Here is a 27973-nt window from a genome sequence, read left to right as displayed (position 1 = left end):
TAGAAATAGCAGCAGTCAAACGTGTGGTGTCACTGTCGGAAAACACAGGGATACAAACAAGACTTACAAGCCCGTAACAGCTGAGCTAAATCTGGGAGAAAGGCGGTGAAAACGACGCCGGTACATGCTGCTCGGTCCTCGTCTGCCCGCTGAGATGGATGTCCGACATGGCCTGTAGACTTCTGCGGCGGGACTGAAGGTGAGCCGCTTGGCCCCCGTTTCTCTCTACATGCTGCTTGCTATTCATTCATTACTGCTGCTGGAACAGGTGTATGCCAACAGCCAAGAAGGACACATTCCCCCGGTACGTGCGAATAATGTGACATTGTGTCTTTTGTAGCGTACTGCCGCTGTCGGATACAACAAACTTTAAAGTTGCCTGGAAATGTAGACGCCGTGAAATGTAACCAGCAAAAGGATTTCGGCCATGGTCTCGGAAGCTAAACTAAAATATTTATACCCTAGATGGTAAAGAGAGTTGCTGCTCGGGCAGAAACACACACACAAACCCGTATATTAGCATGTGGAAATAGTGCTGTGGTGGCAAAAGCCGTGTCCCATCCTCCCCTCTCCTCCTGTCAGGCGGATGCAGACTGAGTGTGAGAGCCGATGGAGCCCCCGACATTGTGACACGCCTCTGCTACACTGTCTGCTATGTTACTATACTGACATATTTCCAGGACTGGGAAAGACCTTAAATTAGTCTTTTTTTTTCTAAATTAAAGCTGGATAATATTTTAGCCACTGAATGGGGCTCTCACAAACGCCAAAAGTCACATGACCACACACACACACACACACACACACACACACACACACACACACACACACACACACTCTTTACCCTGACCCTATAATACAGTTCAGTACACCATTTCTTTCAAAAACAGACTGTGTGAAACTTAAATTTTCCATTCATGGTGGCACCGTTAAGAGAGGAGGTGATCCAACTCTATGGGGATGTGTTTAAAACACAGATCTACCTGGCTGAAGCAGGATTCTTTAGGTGAATACAGATATTTGAGGGTTTAAAAAATGTGGTCAATCATATATTGGGTGATCTATATGTACAGGTACCATAAACAACCAGTTTTAACAAGGATCCCTTACACTTCGTTATTAAAGAACTCCATATGTAGCCTATGAGAAAGAAAAAAATAATTGTAAAAGTTAGAGCACTCATACGTGTGTGTGTGTGTGTGTGTGTGTGTGTGTGTGTGTGTGTGTGTGTGTGTGTTATTTTTAACCTCCTGTTCAGATATGTGTAGGTTAAATTTTAGGGCACACAGTGTATTACTTTATAACACTTTCTGTGAACGATAAATATGTGATGTGTGTTTATGTATCTCCAGGTGTAGCAAATCCTTAAATGTGTACACACACTCCCACTGAGTCACCCATAATGGGTCCTTATAACTTACCCAGCCTTTGCAGTCCACAAGAACCTTGCTTTTCAGGCTTCTTTGTGGCTTTTCAGCTGCCCCAGGCATGTTAGTATACAGCGCAGACACGGTTTCACTATTTGCTCCTCTATGTGTCAGACTGACAACTTAATTAGCAATGTGGCCCAGAGGTGAGAAGCTGAGCTCCTGGAAGTTTGTGGCTTCTATAGTCGCAGCTAAATGTCCATGGTGTACAGGTGTTGGTCATATAATTAGAATATCATAATGTATACATTCATTCCACACAGACTGATATATTTCAAGTATTCATTCCTTTTAATTTTGATGATTATAACTGACAACTAAGGAAAACCCCAAAATCAGTATCTCAGAAAATTAGATTACTACTTAAGACCAATACAAAAAAAGGATTTTTAGAAATGTTGGCCAACTGAAAAGTATGAACATGAAAAGTATGAGCATGTACAGCACTCAATACTTAGTTGGGGCTCCTTTTGCCTGAATTACTGCAGCAATGCGGCGTGGCATGGAGTCCATCAGTCTGTGGCACTGCTCAGGTGTTATGAGAGCCCAGGTTGCTCTGATAGTGGCCTTCAGCTCTTCTGCATTGTTGGGTCTGGCGTATCGCATCTTCCTCTTCACAATACCCCATAGATTTTCTATAGGGTTAAGGTCAGGCGAGTTTGCTGGCCAATTGACCAACTGGTAGCTTTGGCACTGTGTGCAGGTGCCAAGTCCTGTTGGAAAATGAAATCTGCATCGCCATAAAGTTGGTCAGCAGCAGGAAGCATGAAGTGCTCTAAAACTTCCTGGTCCACTCTCCCCCACATTTTTGAATGGGTTTTGTTTCACAATCCTCTCCAGGGTGCGGTTATCCCTATTGCTTGTACACTTTTTTTCTACCACATCTTTTCCTTCCCTTCGCCTCTCTATTAATGTGCTTGGACACAGAGCTCTGTGAACAGCCAGCCTCTTTAGCAATGACCTTCTGTGTCTTGCCCTCCTTGTGCAAGGTGTCAATGGTTGTCTTTAAGACAGCTGTCAAGTCAGCAGTCTTCCCCATGATCGTGTAGCCTACAGAACTAGACTGAGAGACCATTTAAAGGCCTTTGCAGGTGTTTTGAGTTAATTAGCTGATATTAGAGTGTGGCACCAGGTGTCTTTTCACAATATTCTAATTTTCTGAGATACTGATTTTGGGGTTTTCATTAGTTCTAGTCACTAGTAGTCAGTTATAATCATCAAAATTAAAAGGAATGAACACTTGAAATATATCAGTCTGTGTGGAATGAATGTATACATTTATACATGTTTCACTTTTTGAATGGAATTAGTGAAATAAATCAACTTTTTGATGATATTCTAATTATATGACCAGCACCTGTATGTTTCAAGTTTTTATTAAAAGATCTGTTTTTGGCAGGCAATCTGTTAAAAGTTTGTTTGTTTTTTAAGTATTCTGCAGGTCACAGCGAAAGGTCAGCGAGGAGAGGCAGTGTGTGAGCACGCCAAGGTGTTGACAGCATAAAATGAAGAGAGCAGTGCGAGGAGTCTGTCCTTTGACAGCCAGCCTAAAGGAACCTATCAAACTGACCCAAGTGGCTCTGTAATCACATACAGCCCAAAATAACCACCGGATAGTAGCACAGCAGCAAATATGTTATTGCTGTTATGAGGCTACTGGAAACAGCTGTGTGTAACTTTTAAGATCCCAGCCTACTATTAAGCGCGTTACATTCAGATAGCATGTTTTTCAGAGTTTGTGTCTCGCAGGAGTGCGGAGTCAGAGTGCGCTGGTCTTATTTACAAGTGGATTTAGTCACGTGCTATTTGAGGCAGTTATCATACAAATGGGCCAATTTTATGGCTTGTGGATAGAAGAGCGATGACTTGGCAAAGAAATACTTTGACCTCCTGCTTTAGATTATCTTCAGACCTCCCACCACACACACACACAAGTCTGAAAACATATAAAATTACTTCTGTCTACCTTATGAGTAACTTGTGATTATTTTAGAGATGAAATAATTTGTTTACAGAAATGTAACGGTAACTATTTTGTTTGAATTTATCAAGTTTACTTAAATGCAATGTGTGTCTGATTTTGGTTTATATAATTTTAAATGGAACAGCTTTGGATTTTAGACTGTTGAAAATGTCCCCTTTGGCCCTCAGACTTCTTAGATGAGACCTTTTTTGACATCTGATAGAGTAAATGATTTACCCGTTCATTGAGAAAAGATCATTAAATACCTTTAGTTGTAGCCCAAGGTTAATGGGATCTACAAGAAACAGCAGCCCGTTTTCACAAGCTGTACGGCATGAATGGTGAAACTGAAAAACTCCCACATTTTTAAACGTAAGCCAAATGATGGCCAACAGTCAGTCCCCTCATCGAGGTCATGCCTGGATTTCGTGCCAGGAAACTTCCTGTCTGGGGCCTGGCATCAGGAAGTGGGGTTCCTGCTTAATCAGGCAGAGGTAAACATACCCCCTGAGGAGAAAGGAGGGAACATTCCTCAGATGGAGTGGGAGTATGTGTCAGTGTTCAGCCAGCAAGAAAACAAGGTTAGCATAGACAGTAAAGGGTTACATACATGAAGTGTGTCCACGCATACAGACGCCCACGAAAAAGAGAAATGAATCAATGAGATCTATGTGAAGTGATCAAACAGGAGCTCAGAAAAAAATAAAAGGTTGATTTTGCTTTTAGTGTTTGTCTTTGAGCCTGAAAAGCCTGAAAAGCCGCCTTCTTGAAGCAGACAAGCTAAACACTGGTGGTGCTGACCCCAGTTGATCACATCTGTTGGCTGTTTGGAATTTCACACAGATGAAGTGGTGTGTGTGTGTGTGTGTGTGTGTGTGTTGTTTACTGAAGGTGGGACAGGTTCAGTTACACAAAAGTACAGTATCCACAGCTCCTGTGAGTGTGTTTGCGTTAGTAGGCGCAGGTGTCTGTAAAGAAAACGTGGCACAGGGAAATGCTGAACAAGTACAGAGGGGAGAGGGGATTCTGGGTTGAGCGCTGCAGTAAGGACACTGCAGTAAATACAGGCACACATGTGACAGAGGAGGTGAAGTGTAGGTGAGGATCTGTGCAGTCCTATGTTGGCAAGCTTTGTCACACTATTCTTAAGATATTTACCTAACTGACGGTTATATTTCCTTTTTCCTCTTATGTTCCCCGCCCTTGTCTTTTCCTGCTCTTACCCCCCCCCCCCCCCCCCCCCCATCTCTGCTCTAAAACTCCCCTTTTTACTCCCAAATATTCAGAGGATGGGCCCAGTGTCCCAGTGCCTGAGGAGATGTCTCTGGGTCGGCTCCTGCGGCGTGCCTCCTCCAAGGCCTCCGACCTCCTGACCTTTAACCCTGGGGCGGGGGGCTCATCCTTGCGCTCGGGCCTGGATGGCGAGATCATCTTCTCCAAAAATAATGTTTGTGTGCACCCTGCTGAGCCCCTGCCTGGCCTGGCAGAGCACCACCCAGGTTAGTCTGGACTGATCTTATTAGGGTCTTTCCTGCTGTATTGCCTTGCGGTGTGAATGGAGATGCGGAGTGAAGCGCTCAGGCCAGGCCAGCTTTCCTTTCAGCTTAGTTGTTAATGAGACAAGAAGCAAGTTGAGAAATCCACAAAGACGTTTTTTGTTTTTATATACAGAATGACGAGTACACATTACACAAATATACAGAAGTCAAGCTTTCTAAACAAGAAGAGTAAAAATGAGACTAGAAAACATATTCACAGCTGTCAGGATTTTATAGCACTCTCACTTTTGCTACTGTCTAACTGTAAACATGCAAAATTCCTCCTTTTACTAAAGCTGCTGCAGTACAGAGTAAAATTACTTTACCTTGCTCTACTTGCCTTATTTATGTGAAGGATGTGTGATTCTGGCCTTGTGGTTTTAAAAATGTAAGTGCTTGTAGCCTGTATTGCTGGTTTTAATCTTGCCCTGGTAGGAACATCAACAGCATTTCCTTAATTTCTCCACCTCTCCTCACCTGCAATCCTCCATTTTTATTTATTTTTTTGTGTGAGAGTGTTGCAAGGTTGTTACTCACCTCTCATGTTTCCCTCTGTGTCGTCATCCCATTGTGTGTTTATCTCTGTTTGCCTTTGGGTTGCAGCTGCTTACCATGTCTAAAGAGTAATTTCCTCTGTTACTTCTGACATAATTATTCCTATCTGCACTGTGGTTTATGTCGCCCCCTGCAGGCTACCTGTGCGTGCACACGGAGAAGGATGAGAGCCTGGGCACCACCCTTATTCTAACCTGGGTGCCCAACTCCCGCATCCAGAGGCAGGATGAGGAGGCGCTGCGCTACATCACGCCAGAGAGCTCCCCAGTGCGCAGGAACACACGCCGCCGAGGCCGACGGTAGGAAAGTCATTACTTTAAAATTTGTATACTCAAGGTCTTTAAAATGTCTTGGAAGTTATAAAACATTCAGTTGGAAAGTTAAGTTGCAGACAATTAGGATATAATGGAGACGTCTCCCTTACTGAAATCATGTTTATTAAATATAAAGCAGTAATATTCTGTTTCTGTAGCTTTCTGTATGAATATAAAATAGTGTCATTACAAACATACTTTACATAAACATAGAGTGCAGAGAGGTTTCCCACAGACTAACTGGCAGTCAAACGTTAAGTTTTTATAGGTCCAAGCAAGTTATTATAATAATGATAAATCTCTTAAAGAACACTCCTCATTCTATATTAGCTAAAGCATGCAGTTAGGTCTGCAGCTAACGATTATTTTCATTGTCGATTAATCTGTCGAGTATTTTTTCGATTAATCGATTTAGTTGTTTGGTCTAAAGAAAATGTCGATCAATGTTTCCCCAAAGCTAGAGGTGCCGTCCTTGAATGTCTTGTTTTGTTCATAAGCCAGAGATATTCAGTTTACTGTCATAGAGTAGGGAAGAAAACCAAAATCAGATAATTTCAACTTTTTTACCTAAAAAATTACTTACAGATTAATCGGTTATAGAAATAGTTGGCAGCTGATTTTAATAATTGACAAATTGTTGCAGCTCTATATGCAATCACAGTATGAAAACCATAGTTACACTGACATTAGAAACATTTTTGATAGAGTGCGCAGCCACATGCAGAAATACTCAGACGATACTGTGATAGTTGGCTGTATCAAGGATGGACAGGAGGAGGAGTACAGGAGCCTGGTAGAGGACTTCGTGAGGTGGTGCAGGACCAACCATCTGCAGCTGAACACCTCCAAGACCAAGGAGATGGTGGTGGACTTCAGAAGGAAGAAACCACATCTCCAACCTTTGTCCATCGAGGGGTTCAGGACTTATCTGGGGCTGCAGCTGATGACAAGCTGGACTGGACAGAAAATATGGACACTCTCCACGGGAAAGGGCAGAGCACACTGTACTTCCTGAAAAGACTGCTGTAGATGTTTTACCAGTCTGTGGTGGCCAGCGTCCTCTTTTATGCTGTAGTTTGCTGGGGAGGAAGCAGCAAGAAGAGAGACGCCGGTCGACTGGACAGACTGGTGAGGAGAGCTGGCTCAGTGGTGGGCTCAGAACTGGACTCTCTAGTGACAGTGGCAGAAAGAAGGAACTGCTGTCCATACTGGACGACGCCCACCACCGTCTGCACAACACCTTCATCGGACAGAAGAGTGTGTTTAGTGGCAGACTGCTGTCCTAGCCCAGCTCCACCAACAGACTTAAAAACTCTTTCGTCCCCCAGGCCCTCAGACTGTACAACAGCTCCTATGGCAGGGAGGACAATAGACAAAAGAACAATTTCTACCTCCATCTGCACTCCATTTTGCACTGTTTACTGTTTTTGCACTGTTTTACTGTGTTATAAGTTATTTTAATTCTATTTTAATATAGGTTTAATGTATGTATGTTTCGTATGCTGCTGGATACTTGAATTTCCCTCGGGATAAATAAAGTATATATCTATCAGCCGTATATCAGTATTTTACATGATACCGATGTTGTTTTAAACCAACCGTCCCCTGCAGACCCCACTCGCGTCACCCAGCAGCCCAGGAGGAAGATGAGGATGAGGAGAGGAACATTACCAGCAGCACCTCTGCAGAGAGCCACAGCCTGGTGGGAGAGGCAGGAGCGGATCCCTCCTCACACCAGCAGCAGCTGCCCTCGGCGGGGGAGGAGGGCGACGAGGGCTCCTGCGAGCTGTCGGACGAAGTGAGTCGAGACAGCACCATGGGCTCAGACTCGGACACTTTCTCCTCCCCCTTCTGCCTGTCCCCTGTCAGCGAGGCCCTCTGTGAAAGCAGCGGCTCTGTCTTCCTGGACAGTGAGAGCAGGTCAGTTAAGGGGGGTTAAAATGGGATTCTTCACGATCTTTCTACTTATTTTTTATGCAGCAGAGTCAAGTTTATTTTTTGTTTTGTCATTCACTGCTTGGGAAAATAAGCCAACAAAAAATATTGTTATACATCTATAAAATTATGACTAGTCCCTTGTCCACCCACTCAATTCACTGCTGTCCCACATATCATCAAAGATTGGGATGTTTTGGGCACCCCAGTAGCCCAATAATTAATTTTCTTACTGTATAACTGCAGGGACATTTGTTGCATGCCCTAGCTGAGAGTACCTTTAATAAGTCTGTCTTTTCAACTATTTTTTTATCTTGTAGTTAGTGTTATTGTTTAGCAGTCGGTGACTCTGCACCACTGCAGTTTTTGCACCACTTTTTTCATATAAGAATTCCTATGACAACATCTCCTAATTCTGCATTATTGATTGAGTGATATATCAGCAATTCATCCACCACCTATCTGGTGTCACTGAAGTTGCTTTGTGTTGCCTTGGAAATGCATTGAAGTACCTCGTTAGTTCTGGTGGAGCTCTAAAGGCATGCTGTCAGCTGTTCCCGTTTTGTACTTTGTGATGGCATCTTCTTGCCTTGTAGATTATGTGTATTTAATATCCCGGTCATTTCTCCGCTGGGTTCTGGTCTGTATAGCACTTTGGGGTGTAATTGTGCTGAATGAGTTACTGCAGCTTCGATTCAGTTAGTAGCACCCTCAAGAGCAGAGCCTGTTCTGTCAAATATAAAAGCATTTGTTGCACTTCATTCTTTATTTGGGTCGCCAGTCTACCTGGGGTCCACACAAAACCACAGCAATAAAAATGACAATTTACAATCACAGAGTATCAGTAAGACAAGAAAATGCATTGTAAGCCAAATATAAACAATAAGCATCACAAACACATGGGCCCAAAAGTAAAAAAAAAAAAAATGAACAAAAAGGTTCCGAAACAGCAATAACAAAATAACATGTATGTGAGATTCATCAGTCTTTATTTCAGTGACTTCTTGAAAGAATATCTGTTCTGTCTGATGTTGGTGGGAAGTATAGTCCCAGTACGCACATGTTATATACCCATATTAAAATCGTGTGTGTGTGTGTGTGTGACTACGTGTGGTGTATTTTTTCCAGATGACAATTTGCATGAATAACAGAAGACTAGATTTAAATTTAATCTCTGCAGTTAGCCAAGATAATCGTTTATACATCTCAGACACATTAGCACGGAAAGAACAATGGGGTACTAATCTGGCTGCTCAGTTCTGTGCAACTTGAAGGTTTTTTTGGGCAGTACTCCCAGGTGTGACAGAACAGGTGACGGAACAACGTCATTCGTAACGGAAGGTAGAAACTTGTCCATCATGGAGACAGTTGTAAGCAGCATCTGGTCAGACAAAGTAAATTATGTTATTCAATACCCAGTAATTTGGTTTTAGTGACCTGCTCAACTGATATGCCATCTATAGAAAAGACTCATGCTGCTGATTGCTGTTCAACTTAATATGGCTTCTTTGTGTGCCTGCTTTCTCCAGTCTAATGGAGATGGACGAGATAACAGAAACGGAACGTGAAAAATTATGTCAACTTCAAAGGAACTTAATCTGCAAAAAGAAGTTATGCAAATTAGTTATTTTCAGATTTTGAGTGAAGATATAAGGACAAATGGGAAAAGTACATCCGCAAACAGCGCGGTAGCCAGAGTTTTAAAATGGGTCCAAGCCCATCCAATACATGTCCCTCCACCTGAGCAATTTTAAACAAACATCAAAGGATTTTTTTAGAATTATTTGGATTTTTTATATTTAATATTTTAAGAGGTCCGGCAAATATTACATCTGAAGTTTGAATTGCAATTATTTTCTTCAAATTAATCTCCAGGCCTGTACGGGAGAATTGCATGGGATTAAATAAAATGCATTGTAACTAAGCACAATTAGTGCTTAGTTACAATGCATTTTACAAATAAAACAAACAAACAAAAAAAAAATTAATGATGATCCACTTGTGTATTTTTAAGGTCCTCCCCAGGTCCGTCTTTTCAAACCAGTAAGTCGGAAAACTGTCATATTATAAGTAAACTTAACTTATTTTCTATACAGGAAAAATACTAATTTAGGTCACACTCAGTAAGATTTGATGTTCAAAAGTGGCATTATAGTTTCTTTTGTTGCCCTAAATGCAGTCAAATTTTGGGTGAAATATGTACAGTCAGCCTACAAAATATTCATTGCATGTAAGTTCTGTAACCTCCGCTCTTGAGCCCTGATGCCCCCTGTACCGGGGGCAGCACGCGATTTTCATGCAAAATGAGAAATTCATGTCTGAAATGAGTATTGCATCACCAGATGCATGCTACTCACCTCTGTGAAGCCAGGAGGCTCAGCTAGAAGCTCAAATGAGTTATGTATGTAGCTACGGTTCTATGAATTCTGGATGCGCTTGCTCTAGCTGTCAGGAAGAATGAAATAGAACCAACCATTTTTTATCCACACCAAACTCCAAGCATCTAAATGAGCTTATATCAAAACATAAATCGCTCTGTAATCACTGTACATGGCTGCAGTTATAAGCATCCAGTTATCTCTAATCACAACCTCTCAAACCAAAGCTAATCTCCCCCTGAGATCAGCTGTATAGCTCAAATCACTCAAATCCCCAAAATTACAGACTAATTAGCTGGATGAAAGTAACAAGTAACGCGCCAATATACAGTTACAACAGCTCACTTACTTTTGCCGTTGTCGCTGTTTTCAGTCCAAAAATCAGCTGATTTGTTTCTAAAAATATCACCAGGCGCCATCTTGATTTGCTCAATCCGGAATAATTGATGCCACTCATCACTGTGGGATATTCTCTAGTTATAAGCCTGTAAAGCATGGGAGTGCTTTTGATCACAGGAATATTGATCAGTATTCACTGTTTTTATCAATATTTCAATGTTTTGGAAACTTGTTATTTGGAACGTGGTTGTATGGAAATAGTTTTATAGATAACTCCCAATAAAAGTCAACATTTAAACAGTAAATATCGCCAAAATAAAATTGTAAAATGTTGTATTTTAGTTTATTTTCATCAAATTTACAGTTACAATTGCATTCCATTTGTATTAAAAGATATTCAGTTGCATTCTAATCTATTTGATGATGGTTTATAGTATTAAAAATATAGCTTTTTATAGTATTAAAAATATAGCTTTTTCACCAGGTGAGGATATCATATGTTTCTTTATTGCATCTCCGTTTAGTCTGTAATGGTAAAATAAATGTTAATTTACAATGGATTTATATTCCTTAGCTTTTGCACTTTCAAAAGAGACCATAATTTTACATCTAGGCCAAATGGTTGAGGAGTTATTCCTGATTCATTTTAGGTATGTTATTTTAGGTGTTTTTCCAGGAAAAAGGTGGCAGTTACCAACACATGGCCTCAGCACATATACAGTAAGTGGTCTGGCTGATGTTATGAATATACAGTTCCTACATTCCTGCTGTTAAGTTACAAATGTACTCAAACACTACAAGAACACATTTCACAGTTGATATGCTTCTTATTTTTTATTCTATCTGGATTTCACCATTCTGTCACACTGTCGCGCAAGATGGTATTCACATCTGACCTAAGCTGCATCACTCAGGATATTTTATTGCTTCCAATTTTCAGACTGCTGACATCTGAGAAACTCTGCATGACAAGCCATAATATTTATTGTAGCACAGTAACCCAGATGGTGTTTTCTGCATTCATAATTAAGGTGGTTCTTCAGTTACCCTCATCTACCACAAGGTGGAGCCAAAAAGAAAAGAATTGATGGCATGAGGGATAGTTTACACTCTACAGCCACATGGTGGCTTACTGCACTGCAACTGAATGTCTCTTGGGAGTGGAAGCAGGTAGATGTCTTCAGTAAGAGGCATGAAACTGAGTTCAAAATGGGTCCTCTTCCTTAAAAGCAGCCCTCACTCTAAGTGTTTTTACAATGTCACAGATGGGCCAAAATAAGTCCCCAAATCCCACAAACCCTAAACCTCAGTGCTTCCAGAAACTGTTCTCTAATCAAACAAGCCATCTGGACAGTGATTGTGTTGCTGTTCGGACCTCACAGCCGTTTTGACTTTATGATTCCCTCCGTGGTCGTTTCCTCACGCAGCTATTTGGCCTGAACGTGTTGCCCAGAATGTGCTATCCTGTGTGTGTGTGTGTGTGTGTGTGTGTGTTAAGCCTTTTTAACCACTCTCAGACCCCAGCTTGCTGTAAGTGCAGTCAGTGTGTGACTTGGCAGTGCTCTCGGCTTCACAGCGTCTAACCTTTTACTCTGTCCCTCTCTTTCTCCGTTCCTCTGGGCTCCACTCGCTGTTAGTGTCTCTCTTCAGCCCTCTGGCACTCGCATCCATCCTCTCCTTTGCCTGGTTTCCCCTTCCCCTAGATTCTCCTCTATCCCCCTAGCCATCCATTCCTTCCACTTTATATTTTGCATCTTTTTGCATTTTCTCTCTCTCTGTTTTCCTCAATATTGTTTCCCACCTCTCAAATATCTTGCCCCCCCCTCCCCTTCTTCCCCTTCCCTCACTAAAGTCTGTGTGAAGCCCTTTGATTCCCAGTGCTCCCGGGGTTGTTGTGCTGGGCTGAATGTCAGCTCTCCGGATTAGAGGACTGAAGAGAGTGGAGCAGCAGCCAAAACCCTGGAACCCACTCAATCTCTCTTTCTCTCTCTCTTGCTTTAATTGACACTGTTAAGGGGCCAGGAACTGGAAACATGTCACTTGGAATCATTCAAAGAGAAAGAACCTCGTATGGATGTGGATGAAAAGGGGGGAGAAAGAGGAGAGTGGTGGGAGAGGGTGAAGAAGAGAAATCCACTGCAATCTCTGTCAAGTTTCTTTCAAGTTTAACAGTAGTTTATGAATCCACTGTCTATGTGTGATGCCTTCTCGAGCCTTTACTTGCAGAATATTAACGTGATTATATGTCAGGCATGTGGTTGCCGACGTTTTTGCCTGAAAACAAAGCAATTTCTACTTTGTTGCTTACTGTTGTGACCACAGTTTTGTCCTTACTGTATTTAAATATTGTTTAGAGAGTCCCGAAAAGGTAAAACTATCCTGTAAGAAGAAAAAGAAATCATTAAAAATAACTTTATGGAGCAGAAACAGTTTTTATAACATAACCGAACATAAAGAAGTTTTAAAGTAGTTTTTTTTTTTTTTTGACAGAAAAAGACCCTTTTCAATGTCAAAGTCAAAACGGATCTCTACAAAGTGATTTTAAATGAATTGCAAATATAAAAAACATGTTTTTAGAATATAGAAAACCTATGTGTAATAATGGAGTGAATACTTTTTAAATGCACTTTTTTATAATCTCAACAATCTGATTCTGACCTGGAAAAGAATAAGTCTGAGTTTAGAATACCACATGATTAATAAATAGAAATAAGGACACGTTTTTCACCTTTCTCCAAACTTTATACTGACCGCTTCCCAGTGTGTGCCTGCAGAGCCCACACCAACCCCTTCACCCGATCCCTCCCTTGTCACTCTGTTCCCTCCAGGGATTAACTGAAGGGCCTCGGGAGTCCCTGGAGACCTGTAGCACTTGGTCCTGGTTCTCAAGGTGACCTGGCAGCACCTTCCCCCAGGGTAAAGCCTCATGCATGTGGAGAGAGGTGTTATGATGGGGCCTCGGGGCAGTTTTATCTCAGCCTGGCCTGGTGGGACATGCCGCTTACAGCAGCCTGACTCCATCAAAACAGCTTGTTTACAAAACATACTCTCTGTACAGTTTATTTCTTGGCCGCTGCCCACAGGACATGAACAGAATCAGGCTGTTGACACTGACAGACATTGTTAATCACTCGTTGGGTTTCTGCTTGGATGCAGCACAGCAGACGATCTGTGCTATAATGCCAAGAATCATGTGCTGTCTCAGCACATATTCCATGGTTTTTGCACTTGTATTGCCATGCGGAAAAATATGCAAAAACGTTTTTGCACATGTACTTTGGGCATGCACAAAAAATGAAGGAAATGTCTGCTGTAAATGGGCTCAAAGGCCTTGTTAACACCCCAAGCTTGACAGTCATTGGAGTTATGAAAAAGTGAGTACAGTAGTCCCTTTTAAAAGGATCTCCTCCATATTTCAGATTGCTTAACTCCCTTACCAGAGCTCCCTGCTCCTCTCTCCCAGTCTCCTTATATTTCACAGTCTGGTTTGTGGCCTGATACATGAGACAAAGAGCAGTAAATCACTAGATAGCAGAGGAAACTGTGCAGCTTGGATTGATCAGCCTTGTTATTTTCTCATCTGCTAACGGGGAAATGATTAGCTAGACATGATTGATTCAGGGTGTGATAGATTAGACTTGGCCTGCCTCCCTCGTCTTTTCAAAGGACCAACATGCCACTTGTCTTCACCTGTAAAATTTACTGTAAATAGTGTTCTGGGTGAAAGGGTGTGTGTGTGTGTGTGTGTGTGTGTATATAACACTTTTCTAAATAGTGCATTTGATAGTAAGAACACTTCATTAGACGTCTACTTCTCAAATGTCAGCGGGTTTAAGCGCATTTCTGTGTTGGTCTGTTTCTCAGCATTAGCGTGTTTTGAGACGTGTTTGAGAGTGTATTATGGTCATTAGCTATGGTCTGTTCGCCTGTGTGTGTGTGAGAGAGAGACAGCCAGAAGAGACATTGAACATGCCAGCCTGTGATTCTTATAATTGGAAAAACTTGTGTGTTTGCTGTGGTGTGAGTGCTGATGCATTGGTCACATATGTAGTTTTGGCTGTTTTGTGTGTGTGTGTGTGTGTGTGTGTGTGTGTCTCCTCCTGCAGCAGAGGAACCATCGGCTCAGGTTTCAGTGCCGGGAACAACATGCTGGCCATGGGGGAAATGACAGGGGAAATTGGACGGCAGACAGTGTGATTTGTGTGTGTACAGATTTCTTTATGTGGGTGTGTGTCCTCAGAAGCCTCCATGCATTCCTCCCATTGTCAGCCTTTATGCTGAACTGTATTGAGACACAAAACAACAGGACAGAAGTGAGCTCGGAATAAGCCTATATGTCTGCCACCATCTACATGATGTTTATGGTTAATGAATGGCTGTGGATCTGAATGTGAGACACAAAAAAAGGGCTAAAACGTGTTAAAACAATTCTTATTCCTTTAATTCTATGGACAACATGACTCAGTTCCCTTTAGCAAAATCAAACTCCAATTTATTTATTTTTTTCAGGGAGCTGTGCGAGGAGTCCATGACTCACTCCGCAAGCTCCGCCTCCAGCCTGGACAGCCACGCCCCCTCCGAGAACAGCGGCCTGTCCCAGGGCGTGCGGTGGGAGGAGCAGCAGAAGGTGCTGGCTCTGGAGCAGTTGTGCGGCGTTTTCCGGGTGGACCTGGGTCACATGCGGTCGCTGAGACTCTTCTACAGGTCAGCCGGGGGTCACGAGGGGGTCACCTTGTCACGCAACTGTGCAATGTCGCCCGCTGTGCTGTAGTTTTAAGGATAGTGACAGATAGTTTGCTTTATGATAATTAGTGGAAAATAAGTTTAGTAAGGAGTAAAAACAAATGGTGGGAAAAGAGTTTTTGGTTAATTTCATGTCTTCATCGTGCTTGTTGCAGTGATGAGGCGTGCACCAGTGGCCAGCTGGTGATAGCCAGCAGAGAGAGCCAATATAAGATCCTGCACTTCCATCATGCTGGCCTGGACAAGCTGGCTGAAGTCTTCCAACAGTGGAAGTGCTGCAGGGAAACTCAGCTTAAAGACCAGGTCAGGTTACAATCCCAAAATCCTGTTTTGGCATCTAGTTCTTCAGCTTTTTCATTGTGAGTTCAATTTTTTTTTTCTTGTTCCATCAGGTGTCAGATGAGAAATCCTGCATGCAGTTTTCCATCCAGAGGCCCACCCTGCCATCGGCTGAGTCCCACCCAGAGGAGAGGCTTTATCGGCGGCTGGATGTCACCACCTGGTTACGTCACCTCAACCACAATGGGCAAGTGGAAGAGGAGTATAAGCTACGCAAGGTATGTTGGAGTGTGTGTGCACCTGCAAGTTTTACAATCCTGTTTCACCTGCTGCTGTGTGCGTACAGTCGAGCTTTACATTTTGATGCATTTTTTTGGCTCTGCATCACGCATTCTGAAAGTCATTAAGTAACTACAGTCATTTCAAAAGCATCTCCACTTTCAGTTTGACTCAGCACCCCCATTCTGTAAATAATGAGAGGGTTGGTCTTGGCCAATGTCCCTCCTGTGAGTCATTTGGGTTCTCTGGGTTTGACTCAGTTGAGGGCATACCATCTTACTGAAATGACTCAGTGGCAGTTAGACTGTGACCAAGACATTTTCTCTGTAAACTCTCAAATGCTGGAACAGAAGAGCAGTGTTTTCGCTGGACACGAACATGCACAGTGTTTATTTTTAGGAGTTTCGGTTTTGCAGCATTTTACAACGCTCGTGAAATAATAGACCTACTGTTTTTCAGTGAGATGATAGCTAGGGAGTGTAGTCTTTGTCATCTACACCACTCCCCCTTTTGATATGTTCTCACAGTTAGCCATTAGAAGTGACCCTTGTATGCCCTTTGTGTGCTCACTGTGTTTGTTAACCCTTCGCCAGGCCATCTTCTTCGGTGGTATCGACCCATCCATCCGTGGCGAGGTGTGGCCCTTCCTGCTGCACTACTACAACTATGACTCCAGCTCCCAGGAGAGGGAGGCCTGGAGACTGCAAAAACGCACCCACTATCATGACATTCAGCAGAGGAGGTAGGGAACAGGGAAAAGGAAATGGATATTTGTGTGAGTGTGTGTTTGTTATATGGAAATATGATGATTTCCTGGCTGGGATAACATCTGCTCCACGAAAAAGTTATTTGACGTTATGGAAATCACGTAATTTTTGAAAAAAGTCTGACAAAGACACAGCAAGTGTTCTTGATGCCGTGAACCGGCAAATAAACTTGGCTGCTGTACCTGCTGCCAAATGCCCGTTGAGTCAAACATTAAACCATATGTGAGTCTGTTGACGCTTCTCATCGCAGGCGTTGAGCAATCAATAGGCGCAATCGGGGAAGTGTTAAGGGGAGGTGCTGGGTGTAAAGTAAAAGGTCTCTGGGGAAAAAACATGTCAGCGCTTATCAGATAATAGTCTCTCGTCAGAAGGAGCAAAGAACACACACGCATACACATAAGCACATCCCTGAGTCTTTAGTTGTCTTCATCCTACAACCAAAAGGTTGAGTGTGCACATATTCTCACACGTTGTGCCTCTCTGTCTGTGATTAGTATGATAATTGGACAGGTTTCATCTGTATGGCCTATAAGTACATCAGAAGGTCTTATCGGAGTCAGGTAATTAGAGCGTCCGTCTTCTGACTCTGATGTGGATTCCTTTTATAGAGCCTTTGACTAGCACAGCCTCCAGGGCCACTAGTTGATCATTAGGAGCCAGGATACATATCTGTGGTTTTGTTCCTCCTGTGCTAACCATGTGTCCTTCCCTTAGCTGGGATTACTAAGTAGCTACAAATGGACGCACTGCAGCTGTAACAATTAAATAGACTTTTGACTGAGCAAATATAAATACTGCAGATATATGTAATGTATGCAAACAGTGAATGTTTAAGATGTTAGACATAGGAATTTTTTTCTTTAGTTTAATGTTTGTAGCAGGCCTTAAGATAATCTTTCTTGCACTGAAACCCTTCTTACTATACTCAGGGTTTGTTGGTTGTCAAGTTTTTGTTGGTAATACATTTCGAATTTGTCATGTAACACACTGCATGCTGGCTGGCTTGAAGAGGAAGTGCTTATATTTATTTATTTTTGTTGAGTATAATTCACAGGCGCTCTGTTTTTGGTTCAGATTTGTGGAAGAGAAGAGGAAGTTCACTTGTCTCTGCCAGTAATGTTCACTTTGTCAATGAAGGCACCCTCCCATTATATTCAGACCAGAGCTGCGACAAAATATTTTTTTCATTAACAATGATTTTTTTTTTTTTGAATATTCAAGGAATCATTTGTGCTGTTGTTGAAAAAAGTGGCCATCACAATTTCCAGAGAGCGGTGACCTCTTCAGATGTCTTGTTTTCTCCATTTAACAGTCCAAAATCCATTCAGTAACCAGTTATATGGAACATACAAAAAGCAGCAAATTCTCACATTGGGGAAGCCTGTGTGATGTTTTTGCTATAAAAAATGCTTTAAACGATGAATTATCAACTCAAAAGTGACAGAGTTCCTATGTAAACGCCGCTTATGTTTCCTTATTAACCATACGAGCCCCTGAAATATAAAGTGATGAAAACATGTACTGAACTCCTGAGCAGCATCCTCCAGAGACAGAGACAGAGAAATAGAAGAAGGTGGCTCGGGAGGGTCCAACGACACAAACACACGTCGCTGAAACTAAACAGTTGCGTGGCGTTGCATCAGGTGTGCGCTTATTATTCCTGGTGGGCCTACATGGAAAACAAACAGTGTTAATTAAATCCCCTTTGCTTGTTAGGACTTGACTACATAAGTGCATTACACAGAGTACATTTCTAATATAGTCCCTAACATTTAGAGGACTAGATGGCGGTTTTATGGTTGTGGTATTATCCTCAATGGTGCGCTTTACTGGTGAAATACCCCTTCAGTCCACTGCTTGCCCTCCCCCACATTTTTTTAGTTCATTTGCAACTAACCATTAGTGTTTTACACCAGAGTAACATTTGAGGTAAAGATCTTATAAGGCCTTTGAGATTGTGCAGTAAAAACCTTCTTCACAACTGAGCTGGCTAACTTTGGACACTGTTAAAGAAAGTTTCTTTTTTTTACCCTTTTTTGCTGTGTGTGTGTGTGTGTGTGTGTGTGTGTGTGTGTGTGTGTGTGTGTGTGTGTGTGTGTGTGTGCGCGCGCTTCAGATTGTCCATGAGCCCGGAGGAGCACAGTGAGTTCTGGAGAAAGGTCCAGTTCACAGTGGATAAAGACGTGGTGCGAACAGACCGCAGCAACCACTTCTTCAGAGGCGAGAATAACCCCAATGTGGAGATCATGAGGTGAGAACACTACTCTTCACCCCCCCCACCCCCCAATCTCTATCTCTGTCTCCTTTGCCCTCTCCTCCTGTCACCTTCTCTCAATCCATCCTTATCATTCCCATTCCTCAGCCCAACACACAGGCGTACCTATTCATTTCATATTCTGAACCCTGGGGGAGCCGCAAATGAGTTTCACGCTTTATTGACTCTGACTAAGCCGTTTGAGCACTTTTGAAGCATACTCCGAGCTAATGGCTTTCTAAATGAGGAGCAGGAGGATTTAAATAGCATATTAGTTTAGTGACTCTCATCGAGGCTCCTGGTATTTGTATAGGTATTATGTCTTATGCTGTGTCTGGGGCAGGGTGATGCCAGCGCTGCACATGTCCAGATACATGCTTCAGTTATCTATTGAACAGATTTCACACAGAAACCTTTCTGTGGTTCATTCAATATCTCACTCAAGAGCTTTTTAATTTTCCAAAAACAAAACCACTGCACTATTTTTACTGTTAATATTGCACTACTAACAATAAAAAAAAAAATGTCCTCAAGGTTTTCCCTTTGTTTATATAATCCTTACTAATGCATGAGGACTACCAGGGAAGTTAACTTCAAAGTGGTATCCATATACCCAAAACAAAAAAAGGGGGGGGGGGGATCATTAATTAGCTCCCTGGTTACCAGAGTAGTTGGCATAGCAACTGCTAAAGGAAGGCTTGTCATGTTTTTCTGGGCATTTCCAGCAACGCTGAAACACATTTTGGATCATTCAAAGTGTTTGGGTGGGACCATACATTTCAGCGGTTTGGCTGGGCTGCAGAGTCGTGAACATTTCCATATTAGAGACTCTCAAAAACAGCTAAATATTTAAATGTTTATGAGACTCTATTGCTAATTTGGATTAGATATTCTGTTTTCTGCTGGGATGTTACAACTGCACTAAGATGTCCATGGCATGTTTTTGCCCCAGGCGGATTCTGCTCAACTATGCAGTGTTTAACCCAGACATGGGCTACTGCCAGGGCATGTCTGACCTGGTGGCCCCCCTGCTCACCGAGGTCCAGGATGAAAGCGACACCTTCTGGTGCTTTGTTGGCCTCATGGAGAACACCATCTTCATTAGCTCCCCGCGTGATGAAGACATGGAGAGGCAGCTGGTAGGGTGTTTCTCTGTGTGTCTTGGAGTTAGGCAAATGTCAGATCATATCATAGAAGTAGGAAAAAAGCTGGTATTATGCTTCTGTGGAGATGCACAAAAAGGCGGCATTATGCTCCAACAGAAGCGCTTATCGAATGGTTGAATAGCTTCAAAGCCTAAAAATACCTAAAAATATTTAATTGTATTTTGTAAGACGGCGTGTGCCCTCTCTGACTTGCCTCCAGATGTACCTGCGGGAGCTGCTGCGTCTCATGCTGCCCCACTTCCACCAGCACCTGACCAGGCTGGGGGAGGACGGCCTCCAGCTGCTCTTCTGCCACCGCTGGATCCTGCTCTGCTTCAAGCGAGAATTCCCTGACACGGAGGCTCTGCGCATGTGGGAGGCCTGCTGGGCACACTACCAGGTCGGGGCAAAGTCTGAATGGCACATTTGCATACACAAGTTTGTGAGAAAACTTTGCATAGATGAGCGCAGAGAGGCGTTTGACAGTATTCTGTTTCACTACAGCACCACATTTTGGAGGATTTTTCAGGAAGCATGCAGAAAGTGTCTACAATAAAAATGAGTCCATGTTATTCCTTTTAAAGCCTGTCACCACAGACTGCTGTAATCCTCCTAAATACTTAAAATGCCTATGTATAAAATGTCATATTTCTTCTTGGTTTTAAAAGGGTTTAATGGTTTAATTCAACAGTTAAGATTTAACATTTTATTATATCCCACATTATGATTTAGTTCTCTTTAAATTGATTACATTTCAATAACGGCTCTATAAATGGATATTGTAAAAAGTAAGAACTGTTGTCAGTAATTAGCCACTTGTTCAAAGAATTACCTTTATTTTCAAGATAAATCTGCAGCCTCAAACAACCACAGCGCAGTGTGTTGCATGAGTGGACGGAAGCTGCAAAGAGTGAACTGTAGTCAAATGTTCAAGTCAATACAATTGGCTTTCCAACCTTGTGGTTTTTTTCCCCACCCCCCCTCTCTTGTATCAGGGTCCATTAAACCTGTGTCTGTGTCATGCTCACTGCCATGACACAGAGCTTAACACCTCTTCTCGCAGAGGCAGAGTCAAATGTCAGTCCTTCTGATTCATGCCATCTGTTCACACTCCCTGCGAGATGTTCTGATCTTCAGCAGATCTGCAGGTGGTGATCGAGGAGATAGCAGTAGAGTGAAACCTCAGTTTAGACAGTTGAACATCACAGACCTGATGGACCAGAAGCTTTCAATTTCTAAATGATATCTGATTTTTCTCTGAAAAGGAGGCATCAAATAAGAGTGTGTCACAGTGGATTCTTCTTCACTGCTCTTGTTATTGTGTCACTTTTCTTGGTGAAATTCGTACCTCTATGATAAAAAGAGAGGTAAAATAGAAGTCTGAGCCAGGTAGGCGGTACATATAAATAATACACACAGAATATATTCAAAATATAAACATTACCTACTAATCCAAGTTTTTAATTTTCTTTTTCAAACTAAGCCCTTAATTCACTTTCTGCTTTTTAAGCTTACATTTTCAAATACTATACCTTCATAATTTGCATTTTCCTTCCTCTCAGTGTACATTTGCATTTTGTTCACATCTGTGTTTGAATTTCCTTGTTGTGGCTGTGGTAACTTTCACATTACCCTGCAGCAAGGTCATGACTAAATGCAGAGATCGGAGCCCACGTTGTCATTGACTGATAATTTGCAGGTATTCCTGCATTTGTCTTCCAGTATCAGCCTCCTCACTAACCTCTCCCACTCTCTCCATAGACGGACTACTTCCACCTGTTCCTGTGTGTGGCCATCATTGTTCTCTATGGGGAGGATGTGACAGAACAGCAGCTCGCCACTGACCAAATGTTGCTCCACTTCAGCAACCTCTCCATGCACATGAATGGAGAATTGGTGCTGCGCAAGGTATCATAGTAAATGCTCTGGGCTTTCTTGCTTTTATGACATTTAGGCCTTTTCATTTTGTCACGCTGCACCTCTGTAAACGCGAAGTACATGGCTTATATTTGATTAGTGTGATTTATGATCATGCTCATAACAATTCCTCTGCAGACTACTGCATTACATTTAATTCAAACTGGTACTGTGTTTGTGCTGCCCAATGCTGCAGCAAATCAGCACTCGTATACTGTAACCTGGCCACAGAGGCCTTGAGGTGCTAAATGGGATGCTGCCATGCCATGGAGAGGATTTATGATCTGCATCCCTGCTACTGAGCCTGTGCCTGCGTCCTCATGTTTATGGATGTTCTGTTAGTGCTGCTGCAACCACAGGCAGTGAGTTCATGTTAGCATGCAGCTGGCGTAACTCTTTTTGTTGTTGCCTGAGATTTTGCATCCAATATTCTCAGAGCTGGCACGGCGGCTTTGTAGCTTTTGGTAACACACAGCAATGCTGACCTTGACATTGTTATCTCTTAGCTGTGAGTCCAGGGATTTATTTTAATGTTTTATATCCGCAGCTAACTGTTTTGCATTCACTGACTTTGTTTCTTGTCATTCCAAAGCTCCTTTCACTCATTTACATATTTTAGTTCATCTTGACACTTTTCGTCCTGCTCTTTCAGGCCCGCAGCCTCCTCTACCAGTTCCGCCTCCTACCCAGAATCCCCTGTAGCCTACATGACCTTTGTAAACTGTGCGGCCCGGGGATGTGGGACAGCCGCTACATCCCCACTGTGGAGTGTTCGGGTGAACACGCAGACTCACAGAGCTGCCCCTATGGAGGCACCTCTACCCCCCGGCCCTCCTCACCCTCCCCTTCATCCACTCCCTCGCCCTCACCAAACCCCACCCCCACGCCTCCACTGGAGGGCAAGAAAGGCTCTAAAACCCGGGACATTTTCACCTTCCGGAAACAATCCTGAGACGGAAGCTATGGGGAGCTTTGCTGGTCTTGGCTCATGTTGGTGCAGCAAAGGTTTGGATCCATCTCTTGGATTCCTGAACTGTTTGCTGCCCCCTCTCTCCACAGCCCCTGCTTCAAGCTTCCATCTTACTGAGGATTTTTTTCACTTGAGGTGCAAAGTGGTAACACTGCCTTCCCAGAATGTTACTTGCAAGGGTCAGTATCACATGAATCTGCTACGAGGACGGCTTGCTGCTGGATGTGCCGGAAGTCAAGAGGCTTTCCTCTTAGAGCCGAATGGACAATCACCAGGCGCTTTGTTGGTCTGGAGCTACTTCAGGTTCGAGGTCTGCTACTGGCTTGGCATATTTCCATGGGCTTTGTGGGCAGGGGGTCACATCAGGGTCTGAAGCCAACTGTCCTGAATCCTTGCAGACTCTGACCGAGGGTCAAATGAAATTGGAGATTCATTCACTGGACTTAAACTTGAACTTTTAAAAATGTTCCCATGTTCTCACAACGGAACATTTTTGTGAATATCAAATTACATGGGCATAGCTCAAGTCTGAGCAGGAAGTTTGCAACATGAAATCCAAACCCTTGGTGTTAACAAAGAAGGGGTTAACATACAAATAGGATTATAACAAATTACTGGTACTTTAAATTTATGTTTCATTTTCAAACAAGTGAATGTTTGCGTTTATATCAGCAAATATTTAGCAATATTCTATCCTTGCATGAGCGATTTTCGACATATAGAGGGCAGACACTCGAGTCCAAAACAGAGGTAAGAATGTGTTTACATTACAAACACTGACATGATGGTAGGGCTCCACATATTTCTTTCAGATTGTGGGGGGGTTACATCATTTACACATTAACATCATAAGATATAGTACAGTTTTCCTGTCTGAGGTATTTGATAGATACGGCAGCAGTGTCTGCCACAGAGAGCATAGATCATGTTGTTATCCTGACAGAGAAATTGATGGCCTTGTGTTCAACTTGAAAGTTTTGTCCTGTGTTTATCCATGTTTAGACATGGTTGTGAAAAATTATCAGCACAATGTTATTGGTTGTTTTTTTTCCCCACTCCAGTGTGTTCTTCACTTTCACTGTTTTTAAATGAATGACAACACACTATCAACACTAAGAATCAGTCCACATGAATGTATCTGTTTTTTGGGGGGGTTTTGCACTCAACAACAGTGTGAATGTCTTCAGTGTACAAGTGGGTGTGTGATTGTGTGTATAAACTAGAGTAACCTCTAAACATCTGGTAATGAGCTGGAGAACAGCCATAGAAGCCCCCCCCCCCCCCCCCCGACCAGTCTTTAATTATAGCAGTCATCATAGCGAGAACCTGGGAGAGAAAAGGCAAACGTAAAGCTTGGACTCTTCAGAGACACAACAAAGATGGACAGAAAAGGGATGATTTAGGCTTTATACAGGGATATGTAGTGATCTGCATCTTGCCTCTGGGATTTGCACCTCCCAGATGGTAAAGATGGTCTCCACTCTGAGGCTTTTCCCTGAGAGCTTTTGAGTGACACTCCTGGGGGTGATAACATCTTCAAATTGCTGTTAAAATGCAACATTAAGACCACCCCCCCTCCCTTTTTCTGTCTCTCTTGTGGTCTCTCGCTCTCTCTCAGCAAGCAGTTCCTCCAACTGACATTCATCTGCAATGCTCCTTTTCCCTTTTTTGTTTTGTGCAGCTGCTTGCAGTAAATGCATGCGGAGTTTTAAAGATTGGGTGGCTGCATTGAAATGAGCAAAGTCAGGGATGTAGGATGGGGAAGTAATCAAACTCTGTGTGTGTGTTTGTGCGCCTCTACGAACTCATGAATTTTATTAAAATACTCAATGAAATCACACTATCTGCACAGGCGCACTGTAAGTCACGAGCCTAATTAATGACTACTCCTTTTTAAAAGGGGTTTAGATCAATCATCACTGAATGTACAATGTTGCTGTTGAGCTCCATGATATGCGGATGTATTACTGTACACATCTCAGAAAAAAATGCCTATTCTTATTCTTGGTATTAATAAAAACACAGTCATGCTTTCATGAACCATCTCTAGAAAAATGTTTTACTGAACACCAAAATGTACCAAGCATACGATTCATAAATGCCTTTCTGACTATAAAGGACTTGTGATTGTGATCTGATACCAAGTAAACAATGTTGGGAACACCACCACCAGTACTTTTCATCATTGAACACTGCTCAAGTAATGGCGTAAAATCGTGTATTGTTTTGTAATTTACTATGTAAATGTGGATATCAGGATTTGTATAGAAAGATGCTTATAATCAAAATAATTTATGAAATGTTTATAGATGGTCATAAATCACAAATTAAAATAAAATGCATTCAAAATGCACCAACCAATGTACCAATAACTTAGTCATGTTAAAATTAACAAGTTGTAGTGGTATATGGATTGGTAATTTTATTAAATCCAAAAAATATATATTTTACTTTAAGTAGTAAATAATTGGAGATATCCAATCCAATTATTTTGAGCATTTTGCCTTTTTGGACGGTGACAGCTGCAGATAGGTAAGGTATGATGAGGTATGGTATGCGCTCTACCAGGTGATTTACCATGTTTTTCTCCTACTATTACTGTTATAGGGTCGACAGTTTTTCTCGTGTGACCAAGAGGTTTTGCAGATATCAGTTTGATGCATCTGTTTAAAAATAAACAAAAATAACCTTAATAATCCACCTTAAAAACAGAATTTGCGTTGGGTCATTCCAGTGTCTTAAGATCGTGAAACCACTAACAATAACTATCTCCATTAACTGGAAATCAGGTTTAGGTGTCACTTTATAGAATTGGTCCAAAAGTTCTATTTGAGATACTCTCCTGTCTTTGCTGTCTCCATCTGCAGCCATCACCGTTCAAAATCTGAAACATCTCAAACATCTTAGACCAGGAAGTTCTTCTATAATTATTAGGATGGATGGATGTATGTATGTATGTATGTATGTATGTAAATTAAGTTCTAGGGTGGATTTTCCCTTCAAGCAAAGACATCAACAACATCATGCTTAATAATATTCCCTCCTCTATTATATTACATAATTATCTGCTCTGTGAACCTGTTTTACTTGGAGGTAAGCTGTAAGACAGAATTCCCTACTTCCCGAAACTGTTTACTTGGTAACCAGCAGAAAACTGGAGGCAGGAGAGCAGAAAAGCACTGCTGTGTTAGCACAAAGCTAACTAACTTACCTGCACTGGCCGCACCACAATTAGGTTGATCAAAAAATGAACAAACATTTTCAACAAAAAACCATGAGTTACCATGCACAATGCAAAATGTCACATTTTTGTCAAGGGCATTTTCAGTCTGTAACTGCCTTTACCTCTGCTTGTGGATATAAACCGGTTTCACTTACAATGTAGCTTTTGGATTTTTTTTCACTGAAAACATTTATCTTTAAAAGTTATGCTACCTTTAATAAGATTGTTTTAATACAGTTGTGGTTACATGTAATACTCTACTACACACATCCACAAAATAAATCCACAACGCCTGACCAGCTTTGCTACCTCCTATCCAAAACACTGACACTCCCATAAACAGCTAGTATAAGATAAGATGTTTTGTAGTGTGTGCAACTCTGTAACTCTGCAAAGATGAAAAGGATGAGGTGTGAATTCTGCCTCACAGGGGAATTCCCATTCCAGTTTCCTGACAAACAAAATGTATACGGCCTCCCATGAGAAAAGGCAGCAAACCAGACAACGTGTTTCCTAGAGTTTAAACCTAAACGATTGAGCACAGTCTTATCAGCCTCCGCTGTTTGTTGTGGCTATGTGTGTGTGTGTGTGTGTGTTGGCTCAGGCATTTGACAGCAATCAACTGACTGTCACGTACAGCTGTGGAGATAGCATCATCGTCGGGTGACTGTGGCTGACAGAGTCGTCTTTGGGGATTGGCTGCGCAGGTTCCAGGAAAACAAAATGTGAAGCATTTTCTCTGGAAATCCCATGTGAGAGTATTTTCCCTTTCTTTCATTCCAAGTAACATCTGAAACTCTTTCATTCCTTTCTTGTCTTTCTGTTTAATCCTTTACTATATTAACCTTGTTGATCAATGATGTCACTGGGATGAGTAGTAAGGGTTTCAAAGGGAAAATTAGTTGGAAATTACCTTAACCTATACTGCGGGACCACACAGGGACCTAATGCATTGGAAGCAATTCTCTACTGTACGTGTGATTATTTTGCTATCCAGAGACCCCCTTTGCCACTGATGTGGGGACCTGCCTGCCTGCCTGCAATTACAACCCATTAGCCCCTGATTGATAGCTTCTCTGAGGGCTAATGCTTTGCTATAGCAGAAAACAAGATAGAGAGAAAATGACAATAAATACATAAATGAAATAAACGCCACTTCTCATTACTCAAATGTTAGGCTCTTTGCGTTATTTCCATGTCTAATGCAGTTATTAGCCATAAGAAAAAACTAAATGACTGTATATTTGGATGATGGAAGAGCACATGGATACACTGAACACTATAAAAACTATCACCCTGTTGTAAAGTCTGCAGTGCTCGTTGGAGGCACTTTGCTTATTTCTACACAGCGCTTAGATTAGAGAAATGGTTGATAAGATCCGTGGTTTAACAGTAAGGCAATAAATATCTGAGTATGGAATGACATGCCCAACCTGCTGTCCCCGGTGTGCTACAACCTCATACTGCAACCTAAGGTATCACAAGCACCACAGTCACCATCAGTAACCTTACGCAAAGTACTCGAGCTCTGTGGAGGCTCTTTGTGTTTGGAGTTGTACTCAGGTACTATCAGCCTTCATATGTGCGTCACACACCAGCACCTGCGTGTACATGTGTTATTGCGTCCAAGAAACCATTTATTTTCTTCCTCAACCCCCTACCACCCACCAACAGCCCCCGTTGTTGAATTACAGCCCTCCCCTCCTCCTCAGTTCTCTGGCTTCCACTGCCTCTGACTGAGGGACAGCATGGGGCCTGGCTACTCTCCTGTCGTGAGGCCCGCATTGAACACTGGGTTATTGCCCCCTAATTATCAATTACAGGGCTCTGCTTCCACACCTGGAGCAGGCCAGGCTGGGAATGAGCTTAGCCCATTAGGATGGACCCCCGGCTGGGCTGTTTATGGAGGGGGCTGGGCTCTGCCCTCTGGAGGTGTTAATGGACCTT

At 42.4% G+C, this 27973-nt stretch overlaps 1 protein-coding gene across 2 annotated transcripts; it reads left to right on the top strand.

Moving 5' to 3' along the window:
- The first annotated feature begins 1 nt into the window (after window position 1).
- tbc1d16 (TBC1 domain family, member 16) lies at window positions 2-24972 on the top strand. 2 transcript variants are annotated; one of them, XM_038699993.1, is made up of 13 exons: window positions 2-199; window positions 4677-4889; window positions 5620-5782; window positions 7409-7717; window positions 14959-15153; window positions 15348-15495; window positions 15585-15749; window positions 16344-16492; window positions 18634-18768; window positions 19724-19910; window positions 20137-20316; window positions 21678-21824; window positions 22486-24972. In XM_038699993.1, exons 2-13 carry the CDS (start codon window positions 4709-4711, stop codon window positions 22783-22785), a joined length of 2259 nt encoding a protein of 752 aa, XP_038555921.1. In that variant the 5' UTR covers window positions 2-199; window positions 4677-4708; the 3' UTR covers window positions 22786-24972. The 2 variants fall into 2 exon arrangements, with proteins under 2 accessions (XP_038555921.1, XP_038555929.1); XM_038700001.1 differs by having other exon boundaries at window positions 2-304.
- The last annotated feature ends 3001 nt before the right edge of the window (window positions 24973-27973 follow it).

Source organism: Micropterus salmoides, unplaced genomic scaffold, assembly GCF_014851395.1.
Source record: "Micropterus salmoides isolate LMB-PRFRI ecotype aquatic unplaced genomic scaffold, ASM1485139v1 Ms_hic_scaffold_10, whole genome shotgun sequence".
NCBI lineage: Eukaryota > Metazoa > Chordata > Actinopteri > Centrarchiformes > Centrarchidae > Micropterus > Micropterus salmoides.
Note: the sequence above shows the minus strand (reverse complement) of the source record. Positions and strands in the feature narration are given on the sequence as shown.